The sequence below is a fragment of the Peromyscus eremicus genome, chromosome 8b (assembly GCF_949786415.1).
Source record: "Peromyscus eremicus chromosome 8b, PerEre_H2_v1, whole genome shotgun sequence".
Classification (NCBI taxonomy): Eukaryota; Metazoa; Chordata; class Mammalia; order Rodentia; family Cricetidae; genus Peromyscus; species Peromyscus eremicus.
In genome coordinates, this window is record NC_081424.1 from 34,882,281 (window position 1) to 34,907,464 (window position 25,184).

Below are 25,184 nucleotides of genomic sequence, written 5' to 3' on the forward strand. Positions count from 1 at the left end.
CCACCCGGGCCGACGAGCGGGGTTTGTGCAGGAAAAGGCGCCGCGGCGGGCCCGGGCCGCCCCTCCCCAGCTCGGGCTCTCCGCCCGCCCGCCCGCCGTCCCAGCCTCGCTGCGCGCCAGGAGCAGCACCGCGGCGCGAGAGGCGAATGGGAGCGGCGGCCCGGCGGGCTGCAGCTTGGGCGACCGCGGAGGCGGCGGGCAGGGCGCGTGCGCACTGCAGGGGCGCCAGATTTGGCGGGAGGGGGAGTGTCCAAAGCTCTTTGTTTGATGGCATCTGTTTACAGAGTTACACTTTAATATCAACCTGTTTCCTCCTCCTCCTTCTCCTCCTCCTCCTCCGTGACCTCCTTCTCCTCCCCTTTCTCCTGAGAAACTTCGCCCCGGCCGTGCGGAGCGCCGCTTGCGCAGCCGGGGAAGGACGCAGGCAAGGCGGAGGGCAGCGGGAGGCGGCAACCGGTGCGGTCCCCGGGGCTCTTGGCGGAGCCCCGGCCCGCCTCGCCATGGCCCGGAGACCCCGGCACAGGTAACGGGGGAGCCTGGGCGGGCGGCCTCGGGCAAGGGCGCGCGGGGATCCAGGGACCTGGAAGCAGGTGGGAATTCCTTCCCAAATAGTTTGCGGGGCTGTCAGTCGGTACCTTGGCGACAGAAGCCACTCTGGAGATGGATGAATGGAAAACTCTCTGGGAGAAGCGCACCGGTACAGTGGGAAGCATGCCCAGAGGCTTATTTTTTTTATTTTTATTTTTTGCAAGTTATGTGGGGATATGTTTCTCTTTGGGGGGGGGGGCACGTTTTCAGCCAAGGACAGGACCGTTTCATCAAACCCGGGGAAGCCCACCAGGTGTTTGGCTTGATGCCCCGAGTGTCGGCGAGGGAGTCGCAGACTAATTGCTGGATGCGTTGAGATTTTTTTTGCACTTGGAGTTGAAGAGCATATGGCAGATATAGGGAAAGGCCGGATTGTTTAGTGGCTGCAGGTAGTTCATTTAAATTTCATTCATTCATTATGGAGGCAAGAAAGGTGTCAGCTGACAGGCTGCCGCAAAGATTTTAGGAGGATAAAATGGGTTTGCAGATTGCTTTAAACCCTGCTTTTGAAGATCCGAGTACTTGTTCTGGGAGAGGCTTTTATTTCTACTGCAAACACTGCACGCGCCCGCGTCGCACATGTCACCGCGCTCGTCGGGATGATGGGTGCAATCCTTTTCCATTTTGGCCCCACGTTCGGGAAGAGAGATCAGAAACAGAAGGGAGCGCTGGACGGAACTGTCAGTTGCTGACAGCTTGGGTCCTGCGGGTCTCGGGACTTCCCGAGAGGACACACCGGGGATCCCAGCGAGCAACGGATGCGGGGGGGTGGGGTTGGCTCGGTGGCGGCCGTCACTGGGCGCAAAGTGCTGGAGACACCCAAGGCAGCTGCAGCGTCCCCGGGGCTACGTCGCCGCGGCTCTGATCCTGGCCAGAGTGAGGTCCAGGCGCCCCGCGCACACGTGGACGCAGCTGAGGTCGCCGCTGCTCCCAGCACTCTGCTCCAGCTGCCTTAGGTAGCCCGCCTCTGTCAAGGCCAGGGGACGACCCTACAGAAAGGAGTCTGGCAAACAAACGCACACATACACACACACACACACACACACACACACACACACACACACACACACACAAGTCCGTGGAGACAAAGTCTATCCGCCCGCCTTTCCACCGGTGGTTTGATTTTTGGCTAAACTTAATCTGTTTTTTTGGAACCAGCAGGTACTGGCCCTGCAGGGCGCGGGCTCTGGGAAGTTGCAGAGAGCGTGGGCGTGGGCCCTGCAGCGCACCCTCGGGCTGGGCCAGGCGGGGAGCGGCAACCGCTGGGCGTCGGAACAAGACGGGGGTGGTGAATTGGGGAGACCTTGGATCTTGGCTCCCAGTGCCTGGCCCCAGGCCTGCTGCACCGGCCCAAGTGCCACCCCTTAAGGCGTTTCGCCTTTCGCTTTGGGGACCTAAACCGACAGCACCCGGGTCACCTGTTTTGTAGAAAGCTGAAACCTGCACCCAGGCGGAGGGAGTTGGGAAAGGGCGCTCCGAGGAGGCGCGGCCCAGGCTCGGTGCCTTAAGGTTTAGTCTGCACGGGGCGTGGCCGCGCAGGTTCCTTGCGGCTCGCAGGTAGCTCGGAGGGGAGGCGGCGGGGAGGGGCGGGAGCCTTGAACTTGACTCAGGGGGAAGAGAAACCCGGCTGCGGGCTCGGAGCCGTTTCTTGCAGGGCGAGCGTCAACTCGGCAGGGATTATTAACCAGGTCAGCGAAATGAGTCTGAACCCCTTTTCTAGAATCATGAAGCGGCCACAGGCACTTCCTCCGGTTCCCCTCCCTCTTCCCAACCCCCCAGCAACTCTTTTTCGTTTCTTTGCACGGTTTGTTTCCTTGATAGAATGCAATATTCATAGTTGTACTCTTGTAACCACACAGGCTCTCGCAGGTGGAGGAGCCGAGAGCATCTAGCCTGAAATCAGCCTTTGAAAGTCCTTTGACTGTTGGGTCTGAGATCTTGTCAGAGCAGATAAAGGAAAAGTTATTTCAAGTCCTTTGTCGAAATTAATCATGCTACTGAGGCGACCAGGTCATTTTAGAGCAAGGAAATTGCATGCAAAGCTCGAAGGCGATCCCCTTGCCAAGGCTGGACTCGCCCCACTGCCTCTAATAGCCCTTCGGAGCTGAAAGAGTCACATGCCACGTTTCACCCCAAGACTCTGGCTTTGCACATCTGCTCAGAGCTCGCTTTTTAAAAGGCACGGAAGACAGTGGAGACATGCGCTCTGGAAAGTACCTCATAAAATAGAATCAACGCCCTAATGTGTAAGACAGCATCCATGAGAGGGAGAGAGATTAGTCCAAATCAAACAACTAGGTTCAGACAGAACCAGGGCTGGCGGGAGCTTTGCTTCCAGAACCGTGGTCCTGTGAGCCCAGTTCACCCTCACCTGACTGTCGACTGCCCCCTGTGGGTGACTAAGTATGTTGCTTGTTCTTAGTTTAAGCTTTGACTAGAGAAAAACCCAATTACTTGCTTGGAAAATGTCCATAGTTCTGAAAAGTGACATCTCCAGATCTCGCCAAACCCAAAAGGCTACCCTAATGAGATTTAAATCTGTGGCTCCACTTTTAGATCCCGTTGGCTTTCTTGGTATCCCTGATACTTTACGGAAGGCTGCTTCATTTGGAAGGCTTTCCAAGGAGTTCCATAGCAAAAAAGGAAATTGTCACCGAAAGATACTGATTTACAGTTCTAGGCTTATGATTTTCTTTCTCCTTCCTTCCTTCCTTCCTTCCTTCCTTCCTTCCTTCCTTCCTTCCTTCCTTCCTTCCTTCCTTCCTTCCTTCCTTCCTTCCTTCGTGTCTTTATAACACTGTTGTATATGAAGAGGAAATTTTTAAATTATTATTACTGTCTCCTGTTTACTGTAGAAAAGTGTTCTTGGTTCAAAGGATTGACACTAAGTGGAAAAAAATGAATATAGTTTAGTGGGATTTTTTTTTGGTGATGTTATTTTAAGGTTAGATCACATCCTGCCACTGTGTAACCAGAACCATTAGCTTGCTGCCCAAAATAATAGTTTTAAATGATGAGAATCATTCTTTAGGGGTTTGGTAAACACTTTTGTTTAACTTGTAGGAGCTGGAAGTGTACATTTAGTGAGTTAGTTCAAGAAGACAAAACCTATTATGAATATAAATTTGCTTTTTTAAAAAAATTAATTTTCATATGATAACTGTTCTATATCATTTTATTGGTTTGGATTTGATGGGTTTTTCGGTTTTCCAAGGGTGAATTTTAGTGAAGTTGTTAAGTGTATAATTTTCATATCTTAAGTTTTATGATAACTAAAACTAGACTGCAGAATGACTCTGTTCAGTGTATGATTGATAAGTTTGGAGTTACTTCAGCAGTCATCAGAATTCACTGTGTTACTCAACTCAGTAAAAGAAAAGGCTGTTTTGAAAACAGTAACTTTTTTAACCTGTAGATTTTGTCGGGGGGAACCCCTTGGTTTTTAATTAGGTACATTGTAAGATATTTTAGACACCATTCAGTCAGAGACAGAGAAAACAAGAGTAGGTAGGATTCTGACTAGTCAGTACCCCAGTAATGTGCTTAGTTACTTTGGAAACAGCATTGTAAACACAGCCACGAGTTGGGTCGGCCAGACCTTCAGTTTTGAATGATTTGCTGTTTATGTTCATCACAAAACAGTTTGATGGCTGTATCCTTTCCTGGGGAAAGGGGTTTTGAAACCTCAGTTTTTGTTTTTGTTTTTTGTTTTTCCTGCTAGTATTATGGCCTTTAAGGGATGATCACAATTATGCTTTTGAATGTATTCTGTCTTGATTTTTTAAACAGAATGCAGCTCTATTAGGACATAATTGATTGTTTCGTTGTGTTCAGAAACTATTCAAATGATTTGACATATGCCAGGGAGTTTGAGTGTGCACTTATATAAAAGGACGTGGGCTCTTGTTCCTTTTATTGTCCTTAACATTGAGCTTCACACTTCAGCGTCCATTGGTTGGGAAGTTGCCAGATGTGTAACTTTGTCACTGGTCTAACAGTAAGAGCAGGTTCAAACATGCAGAACAGGAGAAAGTGCCAGGGCTCCTGGTGTCTCTGTGGATACCAGTAACAGCAGAACCAGTTTACAAACACTCCAGCAACAGAATGCAGAAAATAACCCCGTTGCGCAAGTTTGCAAAGTTTGGGTCTTTGTAGACCTTGGAAAGCTCACTGAAGAGTTTTTGTGTGAGTTTCATCATCCAATAGTTTGGATCCTCTGCTTCCAGCCCATGTCTGTCCATTCTTCTTTCTGCAGCATATACAGTAGCGATGAGGACGATGAAGACATTGACATGTGTGACCATGATTATGATGGACTGCTTCCCAAATCTGGAAAGCGTCACTTGGGGAAAACTAGGTGGACCAGGGAAGAGGTAACTAGTCATTTTTATTAAAACATGTGAAGAAAACTGTCGAGTCTGTGATGGGTGAAAACCGAAAGTTTAGCTCAGCTGCCTGTGCTCACCTGAAGACGCTTGGAGACTTTATCCTGGCACGCCATACAGCATGGTCCCCCCTACCTCTGCCAGTATGCTTCTTCTGCTATCTGTTTCCAAATCATTTGTTGTTCTGTGAATGTTCTCAGCTTCCCCCTTTATGCTTTGCCTGTCAATTTCTCATTCTGGAGCCCCACCACTTTTTACACTTTTTCATTATGTCTTAACACACTGTGTGTGCTGTGAAACTATTACTGGCTGCCATCTTTAAGGCTGGATGCACCCTCTTGTGTTCCCATGCCCCTGAGTGCATGCTTGGCTTTGCTGATGTTGCTACATGTATGTCCTTCCCAATACACTCACTGCACATCTCTTGTGGGTTGAGACTAAATTGTCTCTTCATCTTTGTGTTCCTTGAACCCAAAATGACTTGCTAAAATGTAGGATAGTAACAAACGTTCTCTAGATAAAGTAAGGCATTGCTACTTCATAAACTAGAACAGTCATAGAATTCATTGTGCCATAATATATACACCTAATATTCTTTATATATAATACTTCACAGACTTATGTATGTGAAATATTATTCTAAAGACATCCAGTAATGGGTGAAGATATGCCCACTTCTTTCAAGAACAAAATCATTAATGTATGAAGAAAGGTTTCTTCTTCTTCTTTATTGAACTATGGAATTCATTGTGTTCTAAAACTGGGAGCTCCTGAGAACACATGGGCAAGACTCCCAGGGAAGCACCTAGGAAATGCATGTCCCACCTACCAAGATCAGGCACCGGGCTGCTCCCTTGGGATACGGAAGCTCTGTTGTTAACCACAGTTTCCCAGTTCCTGTCTGTCTTGTATTATGTGTGAAGGGTCTCATTGCAGAAACCCAGGAAAACAATGTTTATAAAGGCATGTGGGATCTAGTAGAATGGTGACCAGTGTATGATGATGAGCTGATAGAGCCAACTGCCTGAGAATGTTCAGTGTCTCCCAAGTTCTGATATATTTGGTCATTCATAAACTCTGAACATATTGATACAAAGCCTTAGTGACTTTACTGAATTAAATTCACCTGCAAGTTAAATATGTAAAGTATTTTTGGCTTTTATATGAATAAAGTTGAGCTAATGGGAAACATCTCACTCACAGTCTTATCTCTTGCCCTGGTTGAATGGCAACTAAGTTTCACATTGGAATTCACTTTCCACCATTCAGGAAAAGTGTCAACAGTCACCATCTATTAAACACTAACACATGCCAGGCTTCCTTCACTGCTTTGCATAATGCTATTGTGTAATCTCCAGATAACCCTCTTGATACTGCCTTTCCTATTTTATAGATGACAATATGAATCTGTTTATAGAACTATTCAACAGCTGTGTCAGAGTAAAAGCTTTAGTGTGCATGTAACTAAATCTGTGTTCAGAGCAGTCTATTACATTAATATTGGCTTTATTTGGATGCTTTTGGAAGCTATCCCCCCCCCCCCCCGGTTGGATCATGAGGTTGGCTCCTCTGTTCATTATAACTTGAACAGCGCTATTCAGTAGACCACTGATATCCTAGGATTGCCTTTAAATGCCTTAGGATGAAAAGCTGAAGAAGCTGGTGGAACAGAATGGGACAGATGACTGGAAAGTGATCGCCAATTACCTGCCGGTAAGTTAGTTATTGTTTCCTTTTGTGACCGAAAATCCCCCTCTGGATTTAAAGAGAAGTTCCTGGAGAGTTTATTAAAATACTGTGTATTTGTTCCTGTAGACATAAGGGGGAGAGACCCCTCCATAATTTTTATTTCTGACTACACAACATATAATTGATGTTTCTAAATATACTATTAAGAGATTTTGATTTTTCCCCCCAAAATTGCTTCTTGTTTTGTTTTAACTTATCCTGATAACATAAGCTAACATTCTGATGGGCTGGTAGAATTTTAAACTTCGTATGTTCTCCAAGTTAGCTTCCAAAGTCCCCATTTTTATCAAAGCCACATTTTTTGGTATATGGGTTTAAAATTCTAGAGTGCCTTTTGACTTATAACCTCCCAGCCCCCCCCCCCCCCCCCCCCCCCCCCCCCCCGTTAGGAGCCTAGGATTCCTTTACAGTCCTTCTCATCTTTTTCATTCCTACGGTCTGGCCACAGGGTGGCCGCCCTGCCCTCTCTTTCACAGCGGCTTCCTACCTTTTCCACCAGATCCAGATCCAGACACGATTAGCTGGTAGAGCTTCCTAAACTGCAGCCATTCCTCACTAGCAGTGTGCTTGCCTAGGGTGTCTGAGACCCTGGCCTTTTGATCTCCTGCACCACATACACAAACAACAACAATTAAACAGAGCCCCAGTGGCGACATAGATTCTCACAAAGCAAGTCAACTTCCTTGACCTGACACCCGAAGGCTCTCCTATCTGCTCTCAACTTAGGGTTCCACTCTTCTCCCCCTCCACTACCCCCTCTGCTTCCTACTTCCTTCCCACAAGCAGGTTTGGTTGCGTTCATTTCTGCTTTTTCTCCTCTGGGCTTTTCTTCCTGGGGATTTTGCCCCCTAGAGTGTTCTTTTTTGCTTCCCCAGTTAGAAGTTCTGAGCATCTTCCAAAGGCCATACCAAGAGCCCCTGGATGCCTCTGAAAGAAGTGATGTTCCATCTTAAGGGGTCCTCCTCTCCTGAACCCTAAGAGCACTTTGCTTCTGTCTCTCTCTTCTTGCAGATACATCAGTTTCAGCCTTCTGTGATGATCAGTTCCATGTTTACCTTTCCCTTCTTCTAAGATTGTAAGCTCTTAGAGAGTGAGAACCTTTTACTGTTTTCGTTCCTCTTAAATATAAGTGCTGGTGGTCTTTTGGTTTGAATGGGAGGCACTTTAATTCTTTCAAGTGGATTTTCATTGAAGCCTAGCAATATGGAATCTCTAGCACACCTTAAGCCATGGAGATACAAACCACAGACTTGGGTTAAGGTTAAGTCAGTACATATGTGTGCAATAAGACGGTCCCTTTTATTCATGCGACACAACTATTCCTTCATGAGTCACAGGCTCCAATCTTAGCTGCAACTTAGATACAGTCTTTAGTCTGGAAGCAGTGTGGGTGGGATAGGTGGGCTCTCTCTACATGCCTTTAAGTGTTCCTCAATGTTTGCACTGTGTATTGTCCACATATAATTCCTATTGAACGAAGTCTTCATGCGCTCATCACATTTATCTTTGTGATGGTGCATTCTTTGTCTAGAACCGGACAGATGTGCAGTGTCAACACCGGTGGCAGAAGGTGCTAAACCCTGAACTCATCAAGGGTCCCTGGACCAAAGAAGAAGATCAGAGAGTAAGTTCTGTTTCCATTCGATGTGTGAATTGTAGTTAAGAGTATTCCTAAAACACATTCCTCACCCCCAGGGCAGCAGTGAGAATGTATAAACAGAAAGTCAAGGGCTTGCTCCTGTATGTCCAGTGGATGAAAGTGGATTTTTTTTAGTTCTCTAAAGATCTTGTAACATTGAAGCTTGATGACCTTGACTCTTTCTGTAACATTAAAACACAGGTTATTTTTGTGTTTATCTGAAGGTGATCGAGCTAGTACAGAAATACGGCCCGAAACGTTGGTCCGTGATTGCCAAGCATTTAAAAGGGAGGATTGGAAAACAGTGTAGGGAGAGGTGGCACAACCACTTGAATCCAGAAGTTAAGAAAACCTCCTGGACAGAAGAGGAAGACAGAATCATTTACCAAGCACACAAGAGACTGGGGAACAGATGGGCCGAAATCGCAAAGCTACTGCCTGGACGGTAACTCTTTGTCAAAACCATATATTGATCGGAAAGAGCAAGGGGATGGCCATTGAACATTAGGAGTGTGTAGATGAATTACATTCCATCAATCATAAGCATGTTGTTAGGTAACCCAAAGTCGTCGCGTTTTAGAAGTGGAAGAGATCTTGGAATTATTTATGAGCCTTGGGCCAAGCCTTCTGTCCTCAACCTTCACATCTCCATTTGCAAAATAACTAATGATCTATCTCATGAGCTGATGTTAGGGTCAAGTAACATGAATGTCAAAGCATTGTGTAAGCGGAAGAACTCTAGATACCCAGAGGGAAAGGGAAACCCAAAACACAGAAATTGGTTGTAGTCTGAGTTCATCCAACCAATTTAGTGACCAGCAATCACTTTGGTCATCCCTCTGCTATAGCAATATAGCAATATAACATGCAGAATATAGACAATTCTGTATAGAATTATCATGCCTGTTTCAGGTTTTTAACTAATTTCAGTGTCGTATCTTCTTTTTACTGAACAAGGTAGGGAAATGACCCCTTTGTGAAGGATAACTGTGAAAGCTCACCTTTGACCCCTTGTCTATATTTAAATATTATGTATATAATTGATTTTTATCTGTTTTCAAGAAATACTTTCACTATAAACTTTTGAATGAAAAAAATATGAAGTATTTTTATTCTTGAGCTTCTTAACCCTGAAGTGGACAAAAGACCATTTCAGAGATGGCTTATTTAGTATGTCGCAGTATAGCAAGCACCAAAGCATTCTCCCCCTGCTTCTCATGGCTTGAGAGCTTCAGGAAGTCATGGATCTGGTCAAAGGAGGTCTTTCCTCCCATGTGGCCTCAGGATATGCTGTTGACTTTTCTAAAAATTAAAGGGGCATCTGAACTTCCTCTTTTTAAACACACATTTCCCCACCCCCATGGAAATAGCAAAAAGGCGTCTTAAATTTTTTTTTTTTTTTTTGAGCTGAGAAACTTTTCCCAAGAGCGGAAAGAGTTTCTAGAAAACACTTTGCAGTTTGAAACTATACGAGGTAGTCAAGTGTGGTAGGCAGCACATGCCTGTAATCATGCCCAGCACTCAGGAGGTAGAGGCCGAAAGATCTGGAATTCAAGGCCAGCCTAGACTACTGTTCCAGGAGAACAACACCCACCCCTCCCAAAAGGCAGAAAATATGCTGGGGCTAGCATCTTTCATTTGGGATCCTGTTGAGGGTGGTAGAGAATGCCATTACCGCATCATCCTCTTAGTCTAGTTATAAGAATGATGGGAGTGCTTTCCAAAAGGTGATGGATGGTTTTTTTATTCAAGCTTTGTACATAGAGTTATAAGAGTGGGCACTGGGGCTTTGTCATTGTTGTCCTCAAGCTTAGCTAAGTCCCTGTTGCAGTGTCTCAACCCTGCTAAAAGCCATAACATAAGGGCTTTATAACAGCTGGGACTTCAAGGTGTATTAAAGTCCAGTAGCACAAGAACAGTCAGAACCTAGAGAAGGGTTATTATATTGAGCATACGCCTTTATCAAGGAGTCAAAATGCTAAAAAGAAAGCAACATTTGCAGAAAACTCCATGCATCCCAGCATGCAGTTGTAAGAGAAATCTATGGGTTGTCAATTAGGCAGCAGGATAGAAAAGACCAAAACAATTAAAAAGGGGAAAAATAGCAGTTAGTTAGTGAAACCATGGAGAAGATTTCTTTTAGAAACAGTTTTCTGTCAATTAACTATAGTCTGAATTAAAATTTTGGTGAAGTTTGTATGTGGGGTGTTTCTGCACAGGACTGATAATGCTATCAAGAATCACTGGAATTCCACCATGCGCCGGAAGGTGGAACAGGAAGGCTACCTGCAGGAGCCTTCCAAAGCCAGTCAGCCACCAGTGGCCGCCAGCTTCCCAAAGAACAATCATCTGATGGGGTTTGCTCATGCTTCGCCTTCATCTCAGCTCTCTCCAACTGGCCAGCCGTCAGTCAACAGCGACTATCCCTACTACCACATTTCCGAAGCACAAAATGTAAGCCATTCCTGAGAGCTTAGAGGGAGGAGAGAGATGGTTATGGTGGTTCCAGGTCACAAAAATACTCTAGGGTTGTGTGCTTTCATAGAAGCTGCATGAGCATGGTCACAGAGGGTCCTCAGCTAGACCCACTGGACAGACTTGAGTCTGACTTAAGTTTCTGGAAACAAGAGTGGGAAGTAGTTTGTCCTGAATGGAAGCAGTGCTTGAAAGAATCTAAGTCATTTGATTCTAACTTGCTTTTCCAAACCTATTTCAAGTTAGCCTTTGAATGTAAATGTCCTTAAAATATTGCCGAGTCTTAACAATGGGTGAATGCAGGTAGATTTATAGTCCAATATTTTTCTTTTCCAAAATGAAAAATGGATGTAATATTACATTTAAATCGCAAAGAGGTGATAGCTCAACTCTGAAATACAAAGGGAGACTATAAATCCAGTTCTGGCAATGATCTAAGGGAAATGTATTCATTTACACATTCAGTAAATGTTTACTTTCTTACTCTGAGTCAAGAGCATTGTGACATTGATTCTGTACATCTCCCTTTATCCTCATTTGAACTGGTATCATTCCTTCCCCATTTCTAGACATTCATAGCTAGGGAAAGAAATCCTTTATAATATGTGGGCGAGAAGGCTAAAGAGGAGAATATCAAGAAATGCTTATCATAGAACTGATGATTTTTTAAAAAATGACAAAATTTGCCACCAGGTAGTGGTGGCACACACCTTTAATCCCAGAACTTGGGAGGCAGTGGCAGGCAGATCTCTGTGAGTTCAAGGCCATCCTGGTCTACTGAGTGAGTTCCAGGACAGCCAGGGCTACACAGAGAAACCCTGTCAAAAAAAAAGAAAAAAAAAAAGACAAGAATTACAAAGATCACATGCAAATGTTATGTAAAACATATTCATGAGTAGTTCTTACTTGGCTCTATCCATTTCTTAGATTTGACTACAGAATTTCCAGAAAGGTCTCCGGTGAATGAATTATCATAAAAGCTTCTGTGCTTTTTATTAAAACTCAACATTATTCTAAGAAAAATATCCCTGGTGACAAACAGCTAGTGGTGTGGATGTCTCTCAAAACTTCTTTCACACATCCGTGAATACTTTTTTCCATTGTTCCTTTCTCTGATTGAGGAATGCTTTCTGTTGGGATAGAAAGACCCTTGGGGCTTCTTTCCCTGTTTCTTGAACTACTGAGCCATTTATAAATACCTGGCTAAATTTCAAGTTAGAGAAGTTTTGTTTTGGTTATTTAATCATTCAGCGACCTTTATCAACCAAGTCCCTTTCCCCCCTCGGTCCCAGAACACATGAGTCCCCCCCGAAGCACCTGTAAGTGTGAATGACTTGGTCTTTGTCTTGCTTTTTGGTCTAGGTCTCCAGTCACGTTCCATATCCTGTAGCGTTGCATGTAAATATAGTCAATGTCCCTCAGCCAGCTGCTGCAGCCATACAGGTGAGATTGTCCGATGGGCAAACCCAATAGCTGAGCAAGACACCACTTTTAAAGAATCCCTTATTTCTTCCACATAAGCACATATTTTACCATCTGTAATAGAAAGAAAAGCTAACAGCATTGAGGATCTACTCTGGGACAGCCATTTACCAATGGTGGCTTCTGGAATTTTCTGATGCATCTGTGAGCATGTGCTCTGGCCTCTGCTTTCTCCTGATTGCCTTAAGTCCCATATTACTTTGAGCAAGTGGTGGTGAATAGCGTGGGGGCGGCTCCACATGGAAGCTCTCTGGGCTGTGTAAGGTACCTCACTCAGACCTTGTCTTTCCCTGCTTCGCTTGTTACTCTAGAGACACTATAATGATGAAGACCCCGAGAAAGAAAAGCGAATAAAGGAATTAGAATTGCTCCTGATGTCAACGGAAAATGAGCTCAAAGGACAGCAGACGTTACCAGTAAGAGTGTTACCGTGTGGTGGGAAGCTTTATCTTAGCACTCTTCTCTATCCTGTTTCTCCTCTTGCAAAGCTTGTGCCAGCCAAGTTCTGTGTATCTGCTAACAATGCTCACACCAGAAACTGCTACTAATAAAAGTCCACTAGTCTCAGAATGTGCATGAACTGAATCAGAAGTAGCCTAGCCGTTTGTTTTATAACAGGACCACAGTACCCACTTGTGACCATCAGCATCCCATTGTTTCCTTCAAAAGGACGTTCATCAATTTGAAGACTAAGAAAGATAAAATGATCTGAACAATCTGCATTTTATGCATTTTAGCAAAGCTCTATACACATGTAGTGCTCATTTGCTTGAGTCTTTTTCTTTTATTGTTATTTTCTTAGCCCATATTTACATAGTTTACAATCTCAAAATCAATTTGATGTACATTTCATATATACATGTAAAAAAAGGAATATATACATAAGCCACTTCTTCAAATGTTTGTTCCTATCTTTCATTTGCATGTATGAAAGCTGTGAGGCCCATTCGTATTGGTAGTGATAGCGTGTTTCTGTATACACACACATGTTCCCATAGGTGTGTGCACATGTGCATGCAGGTGTATGTGCACACATGTGTCCAGGCCAGAAGTTGACATCAAGTGTCTTCCTTGATAGATCTCTAGATCAAAATTTTTATTATAATTGTGTCTGTGTGTGCACACATGCTCACACACACACTTTCGGAGGTAAGAGGACAACTTTCCAGAATCAATTCTTTCCTTCTACCATGGGCTCTTTTTTTTTTAACTGCCTAGCCATCTTGCTGGCCATCCACCTTATATTTTGAGACAGGGTCTCAAACTTTAATTTTTTCAAAATTTTTTATATTTTGTAACCTGGGGTTTGCCCATTTGGCTAGGCTTGCTGGCCAATGAGCTCAAGATTCTGCTCGTCTCTACCCCTAGCACTGGGGTTACAAACTTGAACTGCTGTGTGTGCTTGTGGATTAGACTCAGATTCTTCTGTTTGCCTAGCAATCACCTTTCAGACTGAGACATCTCCCCAATAGCCCCACCCCTTCCTTTTTTGTACTGACAATTGCACATAGGGCCTCTCACATGCTAGGTAGCACTCTTCCCCTGAGCCACAGCACTAACCCTCATGTGGGCCATTTCTGAATCCTTGATTGGGCAGCAAACTGAAAAAGCAGCTTACACTTTGGAGCATATGTAGTTTACCCAAAAAGTGAGTATGAGAGAAGCGATACCCGGTAGGGATTCTTCCGGTGAAATTTCTTTTCTGTTGTTGTTGTTAAATAATAAAATAGCATGCATATGGGAGTTCAACCACTTTTGAACTTGAATTAATATTTTGCAATTTCTCCTCTTGCATGGTCATAAGGGGATTTCTGTTAACTTGATCTACTTTCCTAACCACATACCCTCTGCAGTCCCACCTTGCGTCAGTACAACCTGTAGCCTTAAAAAAAAAAAAAAAAAAAAAAAAAAAGAAGAAGAAGAAGAATAGAAGCAACAGGATATGTACAGATAAAAGCAGCTCTAACCATCGAATCCTTTCAATGGCTGTGAATGCAAACAGGATCATTGTTAAGTCACAGCAAACATGGGCAGTTTGCAAATTAAACTCAAATGGATTTCTAAAACACTCCAAGACTTGTGTATTTTCTAGCAGTCCCCAGGTTTTACATTGGACTAACATCAGGGCAGCTGAAGCAATCCTGTAGTTATAAACTAGAGAGCTATTGCCAAGAGGTCGGAAAGGAAACATCTTGACAACTGTCTGGCGGGCATGAGTTTGGATGAAGCAACTACTTTTTTTTATCTTGCCTCCAACAGCATCTAATACCTTGTGCAACATCGGTGCTAAGTTTCTTCTTCCTTTCTTCCCCCATCCTTATTTCTACACACCCCCTTCCTCAGACACAGAACCATACTTGCAGCTACCCCGGGTGGCACAGCACCTCCATTGTGGACCAGACCAGACCTCATGGAGACAGTGCACCTGTTTCCTGTTTGGGAGACCACCACTCCTCCACTCCTTCTCTGCCTGCAGATCCTGGCTCTCTACCTGAAGAAAGCGCCTCACCAGCCAGGTGCATGATCGTCCACCAGGGCACCATTCTGGATAACGTTAAGAACCTCTTAGAATTTGCAGAAACACTCCAATTTATAGATTCTGTAAGTAGAATTGCTAAGGCGCGTTACTGTTTCTGGAAGAGGAATTGAGACTGATAACATAAGTCATTGCCATTTTCTATAGCAAGTATGCTTTGGGCCTACGTTCACGGAAAGTGAAAGGACCCATTTCGCTCAGCAGCCTGAGGTCCTATGCTATCCACACAAGAGGCAGCTTTCCCTATTTTGGCTTCCAAATGTGAATTCCTTTAAATAATAATGAATTTCTGACTTACCAAGAAGGGCTCAGGATAAGCACTGTGTCTGAGCTATTTTTAAACAGAATTTCTTGTATTTTGCTTACTTCTTTGTGATTCTCTAAAAATTTTTCTTTGCTGTTTTTTGTTTTTGTTTTGTTTGTTTGTTTTGTTTTGCTTTTGCTGTTTTGGTTTGTTGTTTGTTCGTCCGTTTGTTTTTGGACAGCACATTTGGAATTATGTTTCCCTGGAGCTGAAGACAGCCTTTCAGCTCAAGGGTGGGACACAGCTTTCTCTTACAGAATACTGAACACTGATTAACCATCTCGTTGGTTCACGGAAACAAACCATCCTCAATGAAACAACTTTAAGTTCAACCAACAGTTCATTTTCTTGGTCACCTAGTTGGTTAAAAAGCATTTATTGCCTACACATGGGACAGGGTTAGCTATTGCCACAATGTATCATCTAGAAAGGTTTTCTGCTTGCTTTAAATTGCATACAAAAGAGAGTGCACGAGCTCCCCACAGTAGACGTGCAAGGTCACCTCTGGACCGCTGTGACCCGTGAGCTGGAAGTCCAGCAGACAGGCCCGGTGTTTTCTTGCATCGGGCATCCCCCACTCAGTGCTGTGTTGCAGGTGATGGTGGCTCTCCTCACCCGCACAGGTCTTGTCTCAAAGCTCTGTGCCTCCCACATTGTTTCAGGATTCTTCATGGTGTGATCTCAGCAGTTTTGCATTCTCTGAAGAAGAAGAAGCAGCTTTTTCACGTAGCCAACAGCACACAGGCAAAGCCTTCCAGCTTCAGCAAAGAGAGGGCCATGGGACTAGACCTTCAGGAGAGCCTGGCCTGAGGGTGAACAGCCCGGTGCTGAGCCAGGAGGCATCCCTTGGCCCAGCCAAGGCCTTACCTCTTGCAAGGCACAACATTGTTCCACTGGTCATCCTTCGAAAAAAGTGGGGCCAGGACAGCCCCTTAGCCACGGGAGACTCTAGCTCCTTCCTCTTTGCTGACATCAGCAGCTCAACTCCCAAGCGTTCCCCTGTCAAAGGCTTACCCTTCTCTCCCACTCAGGTAGACCACAATTTCTGCACAGCTGTTACTAATTTTCAGCGGACACCTGAGCCTTGATAATTAGAGACTAATCTCTTGAACAAATCACTAACGACTGACCACTGTCCTGGCCGATTTAACTCTGCATCAGATCTAGCTGGGGTGACTGCAGATGGCCTCCCTGAGTTCAGGCTGGCTGCGGGCCGACAGATGGATCTGTCACCTCTCTCTCTCCCTCTCTCTCTCTCTCTCTCTCTCTCTCTCTCTCTCTCTCTCTCTCTCTCCCTCTCCCTCCCTCTCTCTCTCTCTCTCTGACTCTTGGTGGTTTGGAAGATAGATAGTTGCATGAGATGTACTTTCATTTCCTTCTCCACTAGAACGGGACATTTACGTCCCCTCCTTGTCCCTCATGTCGTCCCTCCCTCTTTAAATTTTAACATGTTTTCTGCCTCTTTGTTCATTTATTACTAAGTGATTTACTGACCCCAGGGAGGAGGGAACCAAATTATGGTTACATAACATTTGGATTACAATGAGAAAACGAAACCATCATAACCTATCTGGAAGTGGAAATGTTTAGGGAGGCAATGAGAAACAGATGCTTATGCAAAATAATTTAGCATTTTCAACATTGGTTCTTTCAAATTTTGCCGGGGCATTTTACTAGGGCACTGTTTGCCAAAGAATATTCTTATTTTCATATAGCGCTCTTAAGGTATGAACGTTATAATGCTTAGCAGAGCCATGTGTTCCCAAATCATAATTAAGAGACAATTTGGCTCTGTAAGACATTTTTCCCGAGTTATATCTGTTGAGGGTTTTGTATTTTGTTTTACTTTATTTTATTTTATTTTTTTTGTGGTTCTTGAAATCGAACCCGGGGCTTTGTGAATACTAGGGAAGTGCTCTGCCACTGAGCTATATATACTCCTGGACATGTTTTAAAAAGAACTTTAAGTATAGACAAATGATCTTCCCATCCACTGAAATACAGATTTAGGGTTGTTGTTTTTTTCTCTCATATTTTCCTAAACGGTGCTCTGTGAAATTAGTTCTGCAAGACCTAATAGATCTCTCAGGGGGGAAAAATCTAGATAGATATAAAAGTTTGGAAAGCTAACTCAATGTTTTGAAAGGCTTCTTTACTTGAGTACCCCTCAGACTTTGTTTTTGTTTGGATTTTTTTAATTTTTCAAATTGAAGACAGAGCGAGCCTTTATGCTGCCCAGGCTTGCCTCATACTCCTCTACTCTAGAACCTTCCTGCCTCTGAATAACCATGACTACAGGGACCAGCCACTATGCCTGACCTCCCTGAGAGTTTTAAGTGTGCTGATGTGTATCGGGTCTTCCCAGGAGTTAAGATCCATTACTCTTCCCAAAACTATTTTTCTTGGGAACATCAGGATTCTGAGACATATAGGTTCTTACTCTGTGATTTCCCACATAATGCCAACCTTATGTAATATTACTCTAAGTTACTAGATCATTAAAACGAGAAAGCTAAATATGAAGGAGGAGTAAAATAACAATCTTTCTAATGTTAGTCAAGAGCACATCCCATTCTCTTTAATGGCAAGTGTCATTTATGGAGAAGATTTTCTTTGAATTTTGCAAGGTTTTAGCTTTGACCCTAGATTTTTGTTGTTTATAAATAACACTTCAAATTTTGCTGCTCAGTTGAAGGGAATCAATATCCTCATCAACACGGCATGATTCTTAGCGTTGTCAGTGTTTGGGGTCATGAGTCACTAGAGTATCCTTGCTTGCTCTCTGGGTTTGGCTCCGGATTGGGGTGAGCACAGACTCATTATTTCATCTAAGTTATTTTTTCTTCCTTCTTTCCATATCTAGTTCTTGAACACTCCCAGCAACCACGAAAACTCGGCCTTAGAAGGGCCTTCCTTACCCTCCACTCCTCTCAGCGGTCACAAACTGACAACACCGTGTCACAGAGACCAGACTGTGAAACCCCAGAAGGAAAATTCCGTGTAAGTCCTCAGCTCAATGAGAAAAAAAAAAATGTTTATCTTATTTGTTTACATTAATGAAAATACAGTCCCAGAAGTCCAAGCCCCTTGTATACATGTCATTCATTCACTGTGTGTATCCTGTGCATTCCCACAGTGACTATATCCGGAACATGTTACCACTAACTAACCAGGGAAGAAAGACAGAAATGAGCTTAATTACTTTCTGTAGTGTGCCCTAAATGCATGCAGCAGTGGTTTTCACACAGTACTCCCACCCAGTTTTTTTCTTCTCACTATTTTTCAGTGTCCTTTAAAAAAAGATTAAAGCATTCGGAGTAGAATTGAGAATGGTTCATAGTTTTTTTTTTTATTTTTTAAGCTTATTTTTTTTCTTTTTTATTACATATATATATATTAGGATCTCTTTAGATAATCACAGGAATGAATGTGTGTGTGTGTGTGTGTGTGTGTGTGTGTGTGTGTGTGTGTCTTTCAAAGCCTGGGTGATTGAGTAATTGAAAAGAAATACATTCTTTGAAAGAAAAGCATTCTTATTACTTCCAAATAAAAGCTAAGTTTTAGACATTACCATGCTTTCTAGTTTTGGCCTGATTTAAGGGAGTCAGTAAGACTGATTTGTAAGTGATATCAGATATTCCCAGTGCTTTTGGTCATTACACAGATCCAGGGCCATTACCTGTGTCTCCAGGACTGTTCTCAAGAGATAAGAACTATTTCAGTGCTCTTAGTCTTAGAACATAGCATTTTGAAATATTTGTAGATCTGCAATATAACTTAATGCAGATCCACTATCCCTTAACGAATGCCACGACCAGCTGTTGGTTATGTGCTGAGGGTGATGTAAGCAGTGCGTGTCTTTTTGTTGAGCCTTTGACTGTTCTCTTCTTTAGCTTTAGAACTCCAGCTATCAAAAGGTCAATCCTTGAAAGCTCCCCGAGGACACCCACGCCATTCAAACACGCACTCGCCGCTCAAGAAATCAAATACGGTCCCCTGAAGATGCTAGTAAGTTCAAGAAAGGTCCTTGGGTTGAATGGGCGTATGTAGGTAGACACTAAGTTTCCTCTGATCCAGAAACATCCGCTCTTCCCTCAGCCTCAGACACCCTCTCACTTGGTGGAAGACCTGCAGGATGTGATCAAGCAGGAATCTGACGAATCAGGAGTTGTTGCTGAGTTTCAAGAGAATGGACCCCCACTACTGAAGAAAATCAAGCAGGAGGTAAGCCTGACATCGGTTCTTAGTGACACTGACACTTTTCACACAAGACGTTCATTAATAATAATAATAATAATAATAATAAATAAATAAATAAATAAATAAAGTTGAAAGGCACTGCTGTGCTGTGGACTCCAGTCTCCCATTTGGAAATTCACCTCCATTAACTCCTTTAGACTGAAAAGATGCCAGAGAGGCTCAAGGGAAGAAGGGGCAGCAGGTCTATGCTCTACCTTCAGAAATTACTGATGACGGATAGACCGTGTTAATCACATAGATGCAAGTAGAAAGACCACCTGATGGGTATACAGCGCTGGTTACCAGTGGAAAGGTCACGGGCATGACTACCAGAGTTATAAAGAGCTTTATGAGAAAGAAGAGGGGATAGGAGGGAGGAGCCAGGCCTGGGGGGGGGAGGGAAGTGGGGAGCAGAGCAGAGAGCAGAGAGGAAACAGAAAGATGCGGGGTGGGGGTTGGCGTCCACCTTTTTAAGGCGGGGATTGCATGACTGCACTGCGGGTACATAGTTGCCCATGCCCCGGATGACATAAGACGCCAGACCCCGAGCTGTGCATGTGCCCGAGTGCAGCCAGAGAGAGCAGGATCCTAACACCACCAAACCAAATCATGGCCAAATTAATTAAAACAAGATGTTTTTTTCCTGTACATGGGCTTGTTTCTCCCTAAGACAGGGCTCAAGAGGTCAACACTGGACAAGGGGAAAATAAGGGTTTTTATAGCTCGGGAGGAGGGGATTTCCAAGTGGGTGATTTGGCACGCAGTGTTACAGAAGCTGAACATAAGCATAACATAACAAGTGTAAGTCATAACAACATCCTGAAACAAAGACATATTTGCAAGGTGGTCATAGCAACTTTTGAACCAAAGGCATGGTTGTCCTTTCCTGAAACAGACAGTACAGAACCATTTGTAGTTAAGGTCACAGGTGGCGCATAGCACAATCCTTGAGAAACAGATTTAATCATAACAGGAAGGAACCTAGTTTGTCTTTACTATAAGGTATCTTTCAAGCCTAAGATGGAGGCAGGCTGGTTTATCAGTAGAGGGGGATGGAAGGGTGGACGGATAGACAGACAGACTGACAGAGACAGACAGACAGGAGATAGATGACAGATTCATTCCTATCATCTGTTTTTAAGGACTAAGAAATAGTTTATTCTAAGATAGAATGACCATGGCCAGAGAATATAGATTCAAGTTGCCCTGAGTGGCATGTTCCCTTAGAGAATAAGGAGTTTCCCAGCACAACAGAAAGAAATTTTAACCATCAGGAATCAAAGCGTTAGCTTATTGGGAAGAGCCGTTTCCCACAGGCCAAACTCCCTTTCCTTTCTGCCAGGCTTTGTGTTCGGAAGACTGGATAGAAATTTACACCTGAGAGTAAGTGTTTCCTGGAAGTATCTTCCATAACAAAGCACTTCCTGTTTGCTTTCAGGTGGAGTCACCAACTGATAAAGCAGGAAATTTCTTCTGCTCAAACCACTGGGAAGGGAACAGTCTGAGCGCCCAGCTGTTCGCTCAGGCGTCTCCTGTGGCAGATACCCCGGTAAGTATCAGGTTGGGCATTGACTCTTCTGTGATCCTGTGACCCGTGGAGTTTTGTGTGTGGCATGTGGGACCACAGTGCCTTCAGCACTCACTCGTTAGTGTCACCCGGTTTCTAAATATTCACAGCCACATGATTCTATGGCATTTGCTTTGTCTTCTCAATATTGTGTATTTCCTCCTACTTAAGCAATCTGTTGTTTGGTTCCATGGGGTATCTAGGGTAGTGTCAGTCATGGTGTGTAGCAAATACTTGGCATTCTAGGCCCTACCATAGGGGTTCTTCCATAGCCACAAGAGAATGGCCCCATACCAGATGTTCCCGTTCTTTAATTAAAATGGCACCATATTTGCATATAACCCACACAATCTTCTTATATACTTTAAATCGCTTGTGGATTCCCTCCTATCTCACGTGGTGTGCAAAGGCTGTGTGAAGAGCACTTTTCTGTCTGAGTGTTTCGGTTGGTGAATCCATGGATGCAAAGCAGAAGCTCTGTCACCTTGCTCTGGTTGTAATTGCATTCTGACAGTGAGTCTGTCTCCTACATCTTATGGACAATCAGAGCTAAGGAAAATTGTTCATATTTACTCAGTGTGTGCTAACTGGTAAGTACAAGTTCAAGGGCTTTAGCTGAATTAATTCCTGTAATCCTCAAAATGGTGATAACATTTTCACTTTCATTGTACCAACTGCAAGCCGCTGGGTAACTTAGTGATTTAGTTGCTCAATGTTATAAACTTAACTGGGTGGTGCTGCACGAGGACTGTGAAAGTGTGTTTGTTAAGGCCACACTTCCATCATTGTATTCTACTGATGTGATTTGTAGGTCTCAAATACTTCTGTGCCAATAGATAACATAAAGAGTTCTCAGTAGTACACCTCTTATTTTTAGAAGCATGGATTAATAAATTCATTTAGTAGATAGGTTTTGTGTACATGCCATATGCCTAGATTTAGGTGGGACCCTCCCACCTTTTTATTGTTTTGGTGACGTTTGCAACAATGGGGTGAGAAGCCAGTGTAGCGTTGGCTCCTTTTAGCTCAGAGGGGAAGGAATTTCTGGCAGACGCTTGCATTTCTTCATGCTAATGTATATCATCTCTTAGTAATCTACTCTCTAGACTTAGGTTTAGTTCGCTCCTGGATTATCCCACCCCACTGAAATTTCAAATGATTCCTTTCCCTTTAGAATATTCTTACAAGCTCTGTTTTAATGACGTCGGTGTCAGAAGACGAAGACAATGTTCTCAAAGCATTCACAGCACCTAAAAACAGGCCCTTGGTGGGTCCCTTACAGGTAATGACTGTTCTAACATTTGGTGTCTTAAGACTCACTGCCCGAAAATCTGTTCCCTACATTGTTTTTAATGTTTTAGATATAAAGGAATGATGCTTTTAACCAACTTCTTAGTGTCTGGAAGTCACCCAGTGGTGTTTTTGTTACTAATCATGTGAGACACTGGAAAGTCTTGTCAAATCAGGGCCCCCAAGCATGATGAAGTGAAACGTTCTTTTTTAACTGTAACTGAGACTAAAATCATGTGCTACCCTAGACTGTGCTAGTATCTCCTTCTGCTTTTAAACAATCTTAAAAATATGTATCTCTATAGTTTTTTTTTTGTTTCAGAACTTTATTATGCATGCTCTGTCGTCAAGCAACCAAGAGCTCAGAGACTAGATTTTTAATGAAATATGAAATTAGTTAGAAAATAATTGCAATGCATTTGACTATGAGAACAAAAAGGTTGCATAGATCATCTGTGGTGGGCCATCTGACATCAAGTTTTCATAACCAAAGGGATTTCCCTTGTAACTCTGAAGTAGGGTGTATTGATGAAATACAGCAAATTCCAAATTAATCCTGAGCCAAGTGTACATAAGAATGCAAATTTGTTCCCTCAGATTATTTAAAGCAGCTCCCACCATTAAAGAGCCTAGCACCCAGACAGCTGCAGCCCTCCCCCCTCTATTCCCCCACTGTTACTCAGAGGGAAGCTCTACCTGAGCAAGTAGATAGCCTGGTTAGAAGGAAGAAGTCATATTTGATGCTGTAAGTTCAAAGGCAGTGTAAAAGGATGGTAGACTTTGAGAGCTGATCTCTGTTAATAGGACCTTACCACCATTGTGCTATGCCTGCTCACTCCAAGTCCTGAGAATCTCCCCCCCCCTCCTCTGTGTAGCTCTGGCTGTCCTCGGACTCACAGAGATCCGCCTGCCTCTGCCTCCTGATTGCTGGGATTAAAGGTGTGCGCCGCCGCCGCCGCCGCCGCCGCCGCCGCCGCCACCACCACCACCACCACCACCACCCGGCTAAGTTGTAAGACTCTTAAAACCCATTTTTTGGTATTTGTGATACTTGTTATCATCTAAATATATTTTTATTATTTCTTTGAGGACTTTATGCAATATATTTTGATCATTGCCCTCCCCAACTCCTCCCCTTAACTCCTCTAAGATCCGCTCCCACCTTCCTGGTTCCCAACTTCCTGTCTTCTTTGTTGTTGTTTTAGTGAACAACCTATTGACTCTCCTTTGTGCTACCCATAATCCTGGGTGTGGAACCATCCACTGCAGCATGGCCAACCTGCCAGGAGCCTCACACCCTTAAAGAAAACTGACTCTCCCTCCCCAAGAAGCCCCCAACTGTCCATAGCTCCGCAGTTAAGGGTGACGGTTCATGAACCCCTTCCCACTCTGTCCTAGAATGTGGCCTGGCTTGGTCTTGTGTGGTCAGCTGCAGCTGATGTGAGTTCTTGAGTGCCATGGTTCTGTCATTCCCAGAAGATGCTATTTTGCTTCAGATTCCCCCAATCTCTGGCTCTTACAGTCTTTTACCCCCTCATCTGTGGTGGTTCCTGAGTCCTGGAGAGAGTTGTGACACAGGTATTCCGTTTGTTGCTGAGCGTTTCTCAGTCACTTACTCTTTATAGTCAATAACCTATTGACTCCGAGTTAACCAGTTATGAGTTTCTGCATTAGCCACCATCCAACACGAAAACTTATCTGATGAGTTCTGAGAGCTTCTCTAATATATTTGTAGAGAGATATGAATTTAGAGGGCAGTTTAATACTATGCCCATTTGTCAGAATAATAGTAGTAGATTTAAATATGGGGCCTGTGAACTCCCCAACCATGGGTTCTCGACCAAATTTGTGGTACCAGGCATATGCTTACTCCTATGAAGCAGGCCTTAAATTTAATTAGAAAACAGTTGGTTACCTCCATAACGTCAGTGCCACTGTTGCGGCCATGGGTATATCCTGTCAAGTGGATCATTATTGTAGTTCACAGTGCTCACAGCTGGGTAAAACTGATGCTAACTCTCTGTCCTCTTGGCAGTCTGCATAGCATCTTCCAGTACTGTGACAACTAGCCAGTATGGAGGAAGCTTCCTGGTTAGTGCTGACCCGGAAAGACAAACATCTCATGTGGATTTTATTGTTGACTCTTTATAATCGTATGTTTAATTTGGATTGCCTGTATAATCTAGGACTCTAGAAATGGTTCATTGGTGGGGATGGGGGAAGAAAGATCTTATGGAGAGGACTAACAGAACAAAGGTGGTATGAAGGGGGAAACAGGAGGGATGATGGGAGGGAGGTTGAAGTGGGGAAGAGGCATGGGAGAATACAATAGAGGGTGGGGTTAAGAGAAAGACAACCAACACTAAGGATGTTTGAAAAAGCCATGTGGAATCCTACTAGTTTATATACCATATAATGATTTATATATATACCATATATATAAATTTGTGTGTGTGTGTATTAAGTTACCCTACAAAGGGGATTATACTCATTTCAGAAGCATAGGTTGCTAAATAAGATAACTCCCCTCTATATGTTGATCAAAGGTAGTATAGAGACCCCAAAACAACACAGGCTACTGCCATTGCTCATGGTTGATGTTAAGACTCAGCTGTTGAAGACACCATACCCTTTGGTCACAAGACATGGAGAAATCAAGTTGGTACTTTCTATCACTTTTTTAGGTAATACAGACAACTGGATGAGTTATAGATAGGTCCAATTATGTATTCATTCAATTGGATCACTTCCCTATAGCTTTCCTCAAACACTCACTGCTTTGATGAAAGATGGGTGTGGCCAGGAGTATGAGGGAGGGGAAGCCAATACTTATGCAAAGTCAGTTCCTGAAGCAGTCACGCTTGAGTTGGCTCTGTGTAGTACAGACTGAGTACCACAGAGGTAGGGGAGATAAAAAGAAGAGCACACTT

General features: G+C 43.8%; 1 protein-coding gene across 6 annotated transcripts in view; it reads left to right on the plus strand.

Annotated features, from left to right (window-relative positions):
- The first annotated feature begins 500 nt into the window (after positions 1–500).
- Positions 501–25,184, plus strand: part of Myb (MYB proto-oncogene, transcription factor) — a 36,826-nt gene continuing 12,142 nt past the window's right edge. Inside the window, exons 1-15 of one of the 6 annotated variants that reach the window (XM_059273040.1) lie at positions 501–523; positions 4,844–4,961; positions 6,615–6,686; positions 8,254–8,346; positions 8,586–8,806; positions 10,581–10,815; positions 12,199–12,279; positions 12,630–12,734; positions 14,662–14,919; positions 15,821–16,189; positions 18,022–18,158; positions 19,052–19,166; positions 19,257–19,382; positions 20,836–20,946; positions 22,139–22,246. In XM_059273040.1, the coding sequence (XP_059129023.1) occupies positions 501–523; positions 4,844–4,961; positions 6,615–6,686; positions 8,254–8,346; positions 8,586–8,806; positions 10,581–10,815; positions 12,199–12,279; positions 12,630–12,734; positions 14,662–14,919; positions 15,821–16,189; positions 18,022–18,158; positions 19,052–19,166; positions 19,257–19,382; positions 20,836–20,946; positions 22,139–22,246 (2,172 nt within the window). The remainder of the gene's footprint in view (positions 524–4,843; positions 4,962–6,614; positions 6,687–8,253; positions 8,347–8,585; positions 8,807–10,580; positions 10,816–12,198; positions 12,280–12,629; positions 12,735–14,661; positions 14,920–15,820; positions 16,190–18,021; positions 18,159–19,051; positions 19,167–19,256; positions 19,383–20,835; positions 20,947–22,138; positions 22,247–25,184) is intronic. The other 5 variants (XM_059273041.1, XM_059273042.1, XM_059273044.1 and 2 more) reach the window with 5 other exon arrangements.